This window comes from Montipora foliosa, chromosome 13, assembly GCF_036669935.1.
Source record: "Montipora foliosa isolate CH-2021 chromosome 13, ASM3666993v2, whole genome shotgun sequence".
Classification (NCBI taxonomy): domain Eukaryota; kingdom Metazoa; phylum Cnidaria; class Anthozoa; order Scleractinia; family Acroporidae; genus Montipora; species Montipora foliosa.
In genome coordinates, this window is record NC_090881.1 from 39370477 (window position 1) to 39383477 (window position 13001).

Here is a 13001-nt window from a genome sequence, read left to right on the forward strand (position 1 = left end):
GAAAAAATTATTGAAACTAACAACATATTTGCTCTTAGAGACGAAAACCTCTTCCTATTCCATTGCGTGCGTGAAGACAAGAAACTCAATCGCGTCAAATTACCATGTACTTCAGGTAAATAGAGCTCACTTTGATTTCGTCTCGACGGGCGATAGATTGTTGTCGAAGTCCAGTACTCGTCGCTTTTGAGCTTCCTGCCTAGTATATCCAACTGCCTTTCCATTATTGAGCTCCATAAGGGTATATTTTGTTTAAGGATCCACTAAAACGCCATTCGCGTTACATGACTTGCGACGCCATTGCAGGCTAAGTTAATGATTCTACTGTGTCCACCAGAGAAATCTACGCAGTTCCACTACCCTCTCGATCCTACGAACATACGCATAGAAGGCTCTATGCACAAAGACACCACTTACCAGGGGAGTGACAGGCAAGACTTTTACCGACACGGAAAAAAAAAAAACTAAAAAAAAGAAAAACTAGACCCTCCCTGAGGGTACACTGGGTTGCCTGTGGTAAGTGCAGCGTTCCACGCAATTTTTTTCAAGTTAGGGGGGGGGGGGGGGGGTCACCTAGAAGTCATACCAGAAGTCATACCAGAAGTCATACCAGCAGAGGCCCTTTGGCTCACAGGTCCTCACACGTTCGTACGACGAAAAAGATCCTTTTCTGAGGTTAAAAACCTGGCTACCGGCCTATTAATTAATCATTTGTCAGAAAGAAGAAATTCCTGTCCTCTTTAAAAAAAATTGACACGCATTGCTTACGTGTGGTAGTGAAGTAACACAGCGATTTATTCCATAATGTCAACTGAGCTGTGTGTTGTCTTCCAGGAGATTCAAGTTGTCCTTGCGTAATATGTAGCTCTAACAGTGCACGATATTGTTTTGGTATTAGCATGACATGTGGTTACTAGCAAAGTACTGAGCCCAGAAAGATTGAAGAAAATAAATGGAAAGTGAAAAACATTGTCTTCTGGGATGACATGTTGACAGTTGTCTTTGCGTAATATGTAGGTCTGACAGTACACGATATTGTTTTGGTATTGTCTATCGTTGCAGCGCCATGGTAGAAGTCTTAGATAAATAGCCCCTTGAGAAGACATGTGGTTACTAGCAAAGTACTGAACCCAGACAGATTGAAGAAAATAAATGGGAATCGAGAAACATTGGCTTCTGGGCTGACATGTTGATCATGCAACTTCTTTCCACCACAAGCGTAAGCGTGCACTGACAGCATCTGACAGCTTTGTAAACAAAAGTTGAAAGCTGAAATTTTATCCCTGTTCGGCGGGGTTAGTAAGAAATATATCACTCATCAGTAACAGAAGCATAGGACCAAAAATTCTGTTTTAATGCTATCAAATGCGAACCAAGCAAGATACAGATTTTGTTAGCTTGCTTTGTGCAAAACAAATATTTAAGAAGACCAGAAGGAAGTTTCAGGACGGTCGATCGAGAATAAAATATTTTGCCATCGGTAACAAAATCTACGACATGAAAACAACATTAATTTGGAACCACGAATATAAAAAGTTACCATCAGCGAAAAACAGTTTGGGAGATTTTAGTTGTTTTGTTGTAATTGTACAAGTTTGGCTGCACCGAGTAAATCGCACATCGAATTCAGCGGGCGCAGTGATCAAGTTACCGCGTTATTTAACCGCGGCATGTTTACTCGCGAAACAGTGAAGCATCTGTGTCAAATGATGCCAAGCTACCGGGTTTTTGTTTTTGTTAGTTTTCTTTTTCCTTCGATTGTTATAAATTTTGACAAGAAATGTGCGAATTCAACACCGGTACTTTTACAAATGAAAATTTTGCAATTATTCTACTCTATAGATAACAATAAAATTTCGCAACAAAGGCACTCAATGTATAATACAGAATGAATAATTCGCGGTTATTCAAATGTCATTAACGGCGAAGTAGTTAATCACAATAATATTCTAGCGAAGATATTTCGCAGTTAATGAAATTTCTTTAACGGCGAAGGAGCCAATCGCATCAATAAAATAGAGGGGATATTTCGCAGTTATCGAAATTTCGTTAACTGCGAAGTAGACAATCAACAAATAAGAGTAGAGAGAATAATTCGCAGTTATTCAAATGTCATTAACGGCGAAGTAGTCAACGACAATTGCAATAACAGGTTAGCGAAGATATTTCGCAGTTAATGAAATTCCATTAACGGCGAAGTAGTCAATTACAATGATATTATAGCGAAGATATTTCGCAGTTAATGAAATTTCCTTAACGGCGAAGTAGCCAATCGCATCAATAGAATAGAGGGGATATTTCTCAGTTATCGAAATTTCGTTAACGGCGAAGTAGCCAATCACAATAACAGAATGGAGAGAATATTTCGCAGTTATTTCAATTTCATTAACCGGGAAGCAGCCAATAACGATAATAGAATAAAGGGAATATTTCGCAGTTATTGCAATTTTATTAACTGCGAAGTAGACAATCAACATATAAGAGTAGAGAGAATATTTCGCAGTTATTCAAATGTCATTAACGGCGACGTAGTCAACGACAATAATAGGTTAGCGAAGATATTTCGCAGTTAATGAAATTCCATTAACGGCGAAGTAGTCAATTACAATAATATTATAGCGAAGATATTTCGCAGTTAATGAAATTTCCTTAACGGCGAAGTAGCCAATCGCATCAATAGAATAGAGGGGATATTTCGCAGTTATCGAAATTTCGTTCACGGAGAAGTAGCCAATCACAATAACAGAATGGAGAGAATATTTCGCAGTTATTTAAATTTCATTAACCGGGAAGCAGCCAATAACGGTAATAGAATAAAGGGAATATTTCGCAGTTATTGCAATTTTATTAACTGCGAAGTAGACAATCAACATATTAGAGTAGAGAGAATAATTCGCAGTTATTGAAATGTCATTAACGGCGAAGTAGTCAACGACAATAATAGGTTAGCGAAGATATTTCGCAGTTAATGAAATTCCATTAACGGCGAAGTAGCCAATAACCATAATTTATTATATCGCTTGTGTTTGTAGCCGATATAACGCGCGCTCTGATTGGCCAATTGTGACTGAATTGTAGGGCATTATTCTCCCGTAATGCCCACGGGCCGATTACGGGCTTGCAAAAACAAAGCAAAAGGTAATTAAAAAGCCATATAATAAACTACTTACTAACTGAGCTAGCTCGAGCCGTACTGGGGAATATTGGCCCTCGGTCGTTTTTGTACGGACCTCTTTGCATACGGCATTGAAACTTATTGTTTTAGTTGTGCCTATTAACTCATTCATGTCTTCAGGAATTTGTAGTCTGTTTGGTGCGCATGCAATCCAAGTGTCCATAATTCCAAATTTGGTTACAACTTTCATAAATCGATTTTCTTTTTCAATTACTTTACCAAGAAGTGTGTTTGGTTGAAATGGACTTTTGTCCACTTAATTAATTTTTCTTTTGACAAAGTTGTTGATCATGACTTGGAATGAAATAGTATTGGGTTTGCTTGTTATTTTTTTTTTTTGTATTTTCTTTGTGTGTTTCCTGCTTTTTCCTGTTGAGGTGTCCTTATCTCCTTTGTTGACTTGATAAGTGAATAACAAGCACGTTTAGGTTCTTCTTCTTCTTCTGAACATTTTGTGAAATGATCAATCATGTGGAGAATCCAAAGATGACATGAACATGTACATGGTAAGTTTCTAAGGTCCATTAGGTCCATTTGCAAATGCGTTAGGAATTCACTTGCTTGAATAGGGGCTACTACAGGCTGTTTTTGCCTGCTGGTGATCGACATTTGTTCTTTGTGTATCGAGCAGAGTGACACGAAGAGTTGTATTACTTCTTGGCATACTCAGTACTGATTCTTAGTTTCGCTTGATATACTTGTCCATCTTGTCTTTTGATAATTGCTACGCCTTGATTTGTCAGATTAGTTCTGTCCTTGCTGTCTTCATTACGTGTTTCTAATCACGTCACTGCATCGTTGTAACAGTTGGCGTCAATATAAAGGGTTATTTTGCTTGCTTTTGTCTTTTTGGAAGCTTTAACTTCACCCAATGTTTGGTAGAATATCTCTGAATCAATACAACTTGTGTCAGCCGTTTAACGAAACGTAAAGGGCCACGCATTGCGCACCAGTAAACTTTCTCTCGTGTACACATTAGAATTGAATGGATCAAGGGTGCATGAAGTAGTGATAGGTATGACGAATGGATCAGGGGATGGCAGGTTAAGAGGGATAGGGACAGACAGAAAGGGAGTAATAACAGAAAGGAAGAGAGTAGAGAGGAAAGTGGGAGGAGGGAAAGGCGATTTTTTGGGTTTTGTTTTGTTTTCAACCCCACTAAAAAAACCGTGCCCCTTTTTTTTTAACCACACCCCATAAAGAAAATCCCTTTTCAAACAGTTAATAAATAACCTAGGTTAATTAAATTCCCGTAGTTTCATGTAAATTTACCTAGTTTGATTTAAATGGACCTGAATTTAATAGAATGAAGGAAATACTTCGCAGTTATTGAAATTTCATTAACGGCGAAGTAGCCAATAAAAATCATGAAATAAAGGGAATATTCCGCAGTTATTGGAATTTTATTTATGGCGAAGAAGACAATCAAAATAATAGAGTAGAGAGAACAATTGGCAGTTATTCAAATGTCATTAACGGCAAAGTAGCCAATCACACTAATATATTAGCGAAGATATTTCGCAGTTAATGAAATTTAATTAACGGCGAATTAGCCAATCGAAACAATAGAATAGAGAGAATATTTCGCAGTTATTTAAATTTCATTAACCGCGAAGTAGCCAATAACAAAAATAGAATGAAGGAAATACTTCGCAGTTATTGAAATTTCATTAACGGCGAAGTAGCCAATAATAATAATGAAATACAGGGAATATTTCGCAGTTATTGCAATCTTATTAACGGCGAAGAAGACCATCAACATAATAAAATAGAAAGAACAATTCGCAGTTATTCAAATGTCATTAACGGCGAAGTAGTCAATCTGTCCTGTAATAAGGAGAGGGAGAGAGGGAAACGTTTCACCGTTAATGACATTTCAATAACTGCGAAATTTGAGGTTGCAATACATCTTTAGCGGGAAACTTTCACCGTTAATGACATTTCATTTACTACGAAATCTGTGGTTCTAATACATGCTTAAGGGCGAAACGTTTCGCCGTTGCTGACATTTCAATAACTGCAAAATTTGTGATTCCCGTATTCATTCGGTGGGAAATCTTTCGCCGTTAATGACATTTTGATAACTGCGAAATTTGTGCCTCCAGTAACAGTTGTGGAAAATCTTTCGCAGTTAATGAGATTTCAATTACTGCGAAATTTTCCTTCGGTATATAAATATAACTGCAAAATTCTCATTCATATTTAGTTGTGGAAAATCTTTCGCAGTTAATGAGATTTCAATTACTGCGAAATTTTCCTTCGTTATATAATAAAAGTATACTGATAAAGCTTTGTGCGAACTTTTATTAATTATCTGTAGATAAATATAACTGCAAAATTTTCATTTATATATATACCCATTCAACACAAAGATCACAATCGCCCAACTCTCAGAGGTTGACCATTGTTTCTGGAAAATCAAAAATTTACTCTCCAAGACAAGGTTATTTATCACCAGGTAATTCCATCGTTTTGGTAATAGTAGCTACTTTATTATTCATCAGCGTTACAATCTTTTGCCGATTTTGGGGGTCATTTTGTTGAAACTCAAGCACGCTGTTAATTTTCGTGACTTATGTGTTACCACAAAAATTCTCCCCGTATCACATTTCAACACATGTATGCAAATTTGCTCTTCTCGGAAATTACACAACATGATAAATTTACAAAAGCTGGAAATTTTACAGAAATATTTTCCACCGAAACATTTCTTGAAACAAGCAACATATTTGCTATAAGAGGCAAGAAACCCTTCCTATTTCAGTTGCGTGCGTGCAAGCGAAACACACAATGACAAAGCATAAGCAATTAAATAAATTTCTGACTGCTGTTCACATTCAACCCTTTTCGAAAGAATCTTGACCGTAAATAATAAAGCACAAAAGAGACAACAAGCTTTCATTCAAGTAATTTTTCACTGTCACATTTCCAATTTTTTTAAACCTTTGCAGAGTTGAGTACAAAATGAATGTTACTTGCCAGACAAACAGGCAAACTTTAAATAGATGCGACTTCAGTAAACACTGTGAGACACACAACAGAGATCACAGATCTACTTGTGGTGTTCGATTCCTTCTGTCTTTGTTGAACCCGTAAGTTACCAGAGAAATTTCCATTTGGTTTCAGTGTTGTACGTAACACCACCTTGGCGAAATATTAGAAGTACAGCATATTTTGATTTCGGCTTGACGGGCGAAAGATTCACGCTGTCGAAGTCCATTACTCGTCGCTTTTTTAAGATTCCAGATCTTTATGTTTCACCGCCTGTCTTGACGTTCCATTCTTGAGCTCCATGTGGGTATATTTTCTTTAAAGATGTACTAAAAAGCCATTCGCGTTACAATGACTTTCGACGCCATTACAGGTTAATTGTGCAGAGCAAGTTACGCATTACCCTAGCCCCCTCAAACCTAACAAAATACGCAAAGAAGACTCTATGCACAAAGACACCACTTAGCAGGGGAGTGACGGGCAAGACTTTTCCCGACACGGAAAAAAATAACAAAAAAACCCACGAAATGAAACCGAGATTCCGACTGGGTTTGGCAACCCAGTAAAAAGAAAACAAACAAACTAAACGAAGACCTCGACTGGTTTGCCATAGGCAACCCAGTAATTAGATAACTTGCAATTCACTTCATGAGAGGGATTGTTGATGTGAACCGCCATATTTGTCATTGAATGCGCCCCAATCCCCCCTCAAATTTTATTAGGTTTCTTTATTGATAGTTTATTGCTGGTCATATACTTTTGCAAACTCCTAAAGGAGCCGTTTTTTGATTGTGGTTTTTACTGACTTCTTCAGTTTCCACGGGTGGGGCCGTTGAGATGTGAGCACGTTTTCAGCAACTGTGCGGCCGTCTTCTCTTTCCTTTCGTACTTCTCCCAGCTGTCGAATAGCCTCGCCTGCAGGTTTCGATACCGCTTCGTTGTTGTAATGCTGTCACTCGACCCCTACCGTATATAACTCCTTGATTGTTAAATTAAAGTGAAGGAATTCTTGCTCTGACAAGATAGTTTTTCAGAGATTTGTCCTTTCGATAAGCAACCATTGGGGGATTTTTGAATATTCGCGCGAGATTATGGTTGCCCGCTATAAGGTGCCAGTGTTTAATTAAGATCTTTTTAAGATTCATGCCAAATGAATGATCAAGGTGCTTGTCAACCACGAACTTCCGAAGATGGTCAATCACAATAGGGCCATACCCCCATTTAGACGAGAGAAAATAAGCGGCGGCTTTCTCAGGCCGCGGCTTACAGAAGACTCGAATGTTCACCCCGTATCAATGGTATAAAATCTACGTTCACGTTTTTTTCAAGCCGCGGCTTATATTGACCTGGGAATATACATTCGTATAAATAGTTCCTTTTTGTACACCGTGGCCAGAGTAAGCCGCGGCTTACTTTCTCTCATAAAAGGCCCTAATATTGCACGACGAGAAAAACATCAGTCCATCGTCCACGTTGGAGCGTACCTGTGAGGTACTTTCTTGCTCGATCGTGAGCTGTCAGATTGGGCGGAAGGTGGGAACTTCCTTCTTCGTCGAAGAAAAAGCGAGCGTTTTCTCAACAAACTTATCCATGAGTAAGTTTTTATCAGTTTTCAACGAAAGAAACTACATTTTGCCGAAAGACTTACAACTTCGCTTATTTTCACAAATCTCTTCTCTAAGAGAAGACAACTGTGTCATTTCAGTGGTGTGTATATAAGTGCGTGTTTGTGTTGCACCAATAGAAGGAGACTCGTACCAGGTCCCCGACATGAAAAATAAAGCCTTGAACTTCGAATGTTTACGAAATCGAAGGTGACGAAGGCTTTTTAGCCTTTTTCCAAGACAAATCATCTTTAAAATGGCGTATTTATGCAGGAATTTCTAAGGAACGTGTTGATTTATGTTTCATTTTATGAATTTTGTGCGTCCTTTTGTGAATTATGCGATTTTTCGTGAATTGTGCGATCGGGTGCGATTTGAGGTCGATTGTGCGAAATCGCACCATCGCGTAATATCAGAAGGCCTGATAATATTAATGGTGGAAAAGAGCTAAAATTAATTTTAAGCAAACATGGGGGCAATGACAACGATGCGGACATCCGTTTTTCAAAGGTATGACAAAGTGGCCTTGCCTCTATGAGGTACATGTAGCAGTCAAATAAAATGTCACTCATAATCTAATGAGACAGTAGATAAGTCAATTAGTGAGCAACTTAAATTAAGAAGGAAAGCTGAACTCAATTAGGCATGATAAATGTATCTTTCACACAGAAAGCTCTTTTGAAATCATGCTTGGGGCTAAAATTGACCAAAATACTGTATGATGCAAGGTTCTTTTTCAGTATGTGCTAACCTATTGTAGTCATAAGTTTTCACTGTCTGCCCACAACAGCAAAAACAAAAACGAGTCACTCTAGCAGCTCTGGAATCTGAATTTCCCTAAAACACAATCATGGGGACATGATTTTGTTTAGAACAAGAAATGTCAATTGCTGGGAAGCTAAGCCTTCCATTAACAATGAGTGGAACACACTAAAACGCATTCAGCCACTAGAAACATTATGGGCATTAATGGCCAATTTCAATATCCTTTGATGCTTAATTAATTCAACCAAAGTATGTGTGCATGTATGATTCAACACAGACCCACTTGTTCGATGATTTCTGTATCAAGTCACTCATGCTATCCCTAATCTTAAACGCAGTGAAGACAGTGCTATTTTTGGAGTAAAGAAAAGTAGTAGTTGACCTAGCTTATGTCACAGTATACATGTAGGTCACGCGTTACATGTCACCTGTTCATTACGCTAAGTAGTTGGCTGCACGTTTAGCGGCCATGCATGTTAGAGTTGTAACAAATGTGAAAGAAAGTAAAACATGGTTGGCAGAAGCGGGATGTGACTAGAAGGTCCGAAGTCTCGCAAGCAACAAACTGTAAGTTACCTTTTATTGACCTAGCGACAAGCTGGATTAAAGCAAGGAGAAATGAACGACTTAATATTAAATTGGTTTTGAATTACCGAAAATCGATTGGACTCCGGGTCCCTACTTGGCACAAAGGCTGAAACGCTTGAAGCAAAAGTGCGAATTACTCTTTGAAGGCCCTCTAAAATGGAGGACTAATGAACAGAAATGCAAATATTTACTCCTTTGGATGGGAGATTATGGATTAGATCTGTACAACACATGGGACTTGTCCGAAGAGGAGCAAAAAAGCTCAGCTAAAGATTGGAAACGACTGGAAGAACATGTAAAAACCCATATTGAATTGCTTTTACCTCCGAAGCTTGAAACAAAACTAACACCTACATGAATTTCTCACAGAAACAAAACTGCTGGTTCAAAATAGTGGTTACCCAGCTGACATGAATGATGAATTGTTGCGTGATGGACTTGTGATGGACTAGACTAAGACAATGTACGAAAGAAGTGTATTCCAGAAGGAAACAAGCTAACCCTTCAGAAAGCTAGACAAATTGTACAGACATAAGAAGCAACTAACACGCAATTAGCTGCCATGACAAACTACAATCAAGTTAATCTCCTTGACAAAAAGATTTCAGCAAGGGCAAAACCGAGCCAAAAAGAAAATCTGGAAAGGGGTGAGGAGGTCACAAGGAAAGAAACCTAACAAACACTGACTGACAAACCTAAATCCGGGTGTGGGAGATGTGGTGGTGCACCCCATGATAACCAGCGGAAATGTCCAGCAAACAATTCAAAGTGCTCTAACTGTCATAAAGTTGGACACTACCAACATAAAATTATGTGCTTGAAAATGAAACCCTCAGGTGTAAATGCACTCCATGGTGAAAGCAACGACCCAGGGGAATCTGACCCTAATGAAAATATCTTCTTAGCAGCATTACCTGCAGAACACTGTTCGCAGACAAACAATTGCATGGGTGAAATTGACAAGATGCAGTCACACCATGACCAAACCAATATAAGCACTGATTGAAATGCAGTTCACTGCTAAACCATACCACAGACACACTACACCAATCACATGCAAAATTCACACAGGTGCAGGGCTGAAAGTAATTTCCCCACTTATGGAGGACACAATATAGACAACCTTGACTCTTGTCAGTTGTATACACACCACAAAGTAGATGCAAGGGTAGCCACCTTCGAAGTTACCAAAGTCCTTAGCCCACCAATATTGGAGTGTAAAACTTGCAGCGACTTAGAACTTGTGAAATTTAACTGCAACCTTACAAAGAAACTGGAGAGCAAAGAAGCAACCAATCACCCACCCAGCAACCAGTCAGGTGACAGATCGTACACTCCGCTCACCAAAGAGAAACACCCCACTGACTTCCAAGATCGTTTTGATGTATTAGGAGAATTCCATATGAAACCATATCACATAACCCTAAAACCAGAGGCAGAGACTATTGTCCACCCTCCACGGTCAGTACCAGTCCACCTACGAGAGCTCTATAGACAAGAGATTGACAAGATGCTAAAGTTAGGTGTCATTACCAGGGTTGACACACCCACAGACTGGGTAAATAGCATTGTCCTATCAGAGTCAACTAACGATAAGGGAGAAATCACAAAGCTGAGAGTCTGTTAATGCGCATGCATGCTGCGCATCTCGAGATACTCTGGTTTCCTATCAGTGATGCTTACTAATACAGTGATATTTTTGCAAGCTTTAAAACTATCCACAGAAAGTAGATCTTGGTAAGTACTCTTGGTATCCAAAAAGAAAATTGGGGGTAACCACACATTTTTGAGAGATAATTAAGCTTGAATTTGAGAAAGAACGCCATACATTGCCCTGTATTTAAAAGCTTTTTACAAATAATTATTGTTCATCAATTATCTTTGAAAAACGTGTGGTTACTCCCAGTTTTCTTTTTGGATTTCAATAACACTTGTTAAGATCTACATTTCCTGCATAATCATAAACCGTGACAAAAACACCTTTGAATTAGTAGGCACCGTCCTTAACTCTATATAACGCGAAACAACAGGGCTCGTGTAAATGTTTATCTGGTGGTTTCATTGTCCACCCGGATCTGGTCCTTTACCCTCCACTTGTCTCTGGGTGCAGCTTGATCCTTGCAGGAGGTCTGGGCTCTGGGCTGTCTCCTGTTGGTTAATCGTCTGCACCTGCTGGTGGCTCCATGTCCCTGGATGGTGATGGTGGTCTCATGACTTCTGTGGGTACTTGGAATGGTGTGGGAATGTGTGTACAGGAACTTGTTGTGTCTGGCCTGAGGTGCGACCTTGCACGTTAGTATACACCATCTGTGGTGTTGTTTTTGACAATGTACGATCCATGTTCTTTCGCTGCTCTCAGGACAGTTTCCGGTTTCCAGGTTTCCAGGTCTTGGTATGGTGGTCAAGTATCCATACCGGATGGCCTGGATGGAGTGGTTTGAGGGTTGGGCCTGCTTTCTGATTATAATAGTGACCATAGTGGTCTTGCTGCCTCTTCAACTGCTCCTCAACTTGCCCCGAATTAGGTGTAAGGCTTGCATGGCTGGACATCGGTAACAGTGTTCTGAACCTTCTAATGGTTAGTAGCTCTGCCGGTGACTTGAAGTGGTGGTCAATGGGTGTGGCTCTCTATGAAACCAGTGCAAGGCAGGGATTTCCTCCTTCTTTGTCACACTTTGTGAGTGTGTTGTTTACTGTCTGTACCATGCATTCAGAGAGGTACCTGTTTGCTTGTGGATAATGGGGGAGAACTGGTAAGGTGCTCAATACCATAGGATTCTATGAAATCTTTGAATTCCTTGGAGCCGTACTGTGGTCCATTTTCGGTAAGCAGTTGGGCTGGGCCTCAGTTTGAGGCCATCTTCAGTAGTTAGCTCTTTGAGGAAGTTCCAATAGTCATAGAGTCACTCTGGGCATTTCAAATCGTTTCTTTCAATCTGTTTAGGGTGGGGTCATAGGTAGTCTCCTCCCAGATCTGCTGCAGTCACGCTTGTGAAGCAGGGAGCTTGTTTGTGACATAATGGATGTCAAGGTGTGGTAGCTGGCTATTGGCTGCTGCAGGTTGAGGTCAAACTCTTGACAGTGCATCATTCTGCAACTGGTACATCAGTGCCTTTGACATAAGTGACTTTTACATCATACTTAAGTGCTCTTAGTACACATTTTTAGAGTCTTGCTGGGCAACTGGATAATGTGGATACACTGTGTTCCATAAATAAAATAGTGGAATCTATCAAGTTTCCATACCAGACCTAGTGCTTCACGCTCAATGTTACAACAACAACAACAACAACGTCTATTATAATTATTGCTAATCGAGTTGGGTGGAGCAAGGATGAAATAGTTAATTAATGTATTTACAATGACACAGATTCCGAAAGGAAATATTTGATTATATTTAAGAATAATGTCAATGTACAAGAGCGACTGGATGTTTTTATTATGAAAATGTGAGGTACTACAGTGTAATGCAGATTGAGATTCTAGTTACTTGATTGCTGATTTATAAAGGCCCTTAATAGTGGGGCAGATATGTGCAGATTAGGGGCCAAATAATTATTCACTTTCTGTTAAAAGCACCAAGTTTACAGGAAATATAGGGAAAAACATGAGGATTAATATGTGATATGGTGCTATCGCAATTTTTCCTGTTAAACCGGTTTTTTGGATCGATTTCTTATATGGCCGCCATTTTGACCGGAAGTAGTGAAGCACCTAACCGGAAGTACGTGAAAAAAGCGGATATTTAGACAAAAAATGAAATGTTTTACAAAGTGTTTTTCTGATGTTTTTATTTGTATAAAATATTCAAATGTGTATAAAATATATTTTTTTTAGGAGAAAAGTAGGAGTAAAGGCAATATTAACTGAAAGAAAAA

At 39.1% G+C, this 13001-nt stretch overlaps 1 protein-coding gene across 3 annotated transcripts in view; it reads right to left on the reverse strand.

Moving 5' to 3' along the window:
- The window catches only part of LOC137983199 (neural cell adhesion molecule 2-like), a 63827-nt gene that overhangs the window by 29117 nt on the left and 21709 nt on the right, over positions 1–13001 (reverse strand). The window contains exon 1 of one of the 3 annotated variants that reach the window (XM_068830387.1): positions 104–550. The exons of the other annotated variants lie outside the window; for them this stretch is intronic. Coding sequence (XP_068686488.1) covers positions 104–224 — 121 coding nt within the window. The 5' untranslated portion in view covers positions 225–550. Of the gene's footprint in view, positions 1–103; positions 551–13001 lie in introns of those variants that run through there. 3 annotated transcript variants of the gene reach the window in all.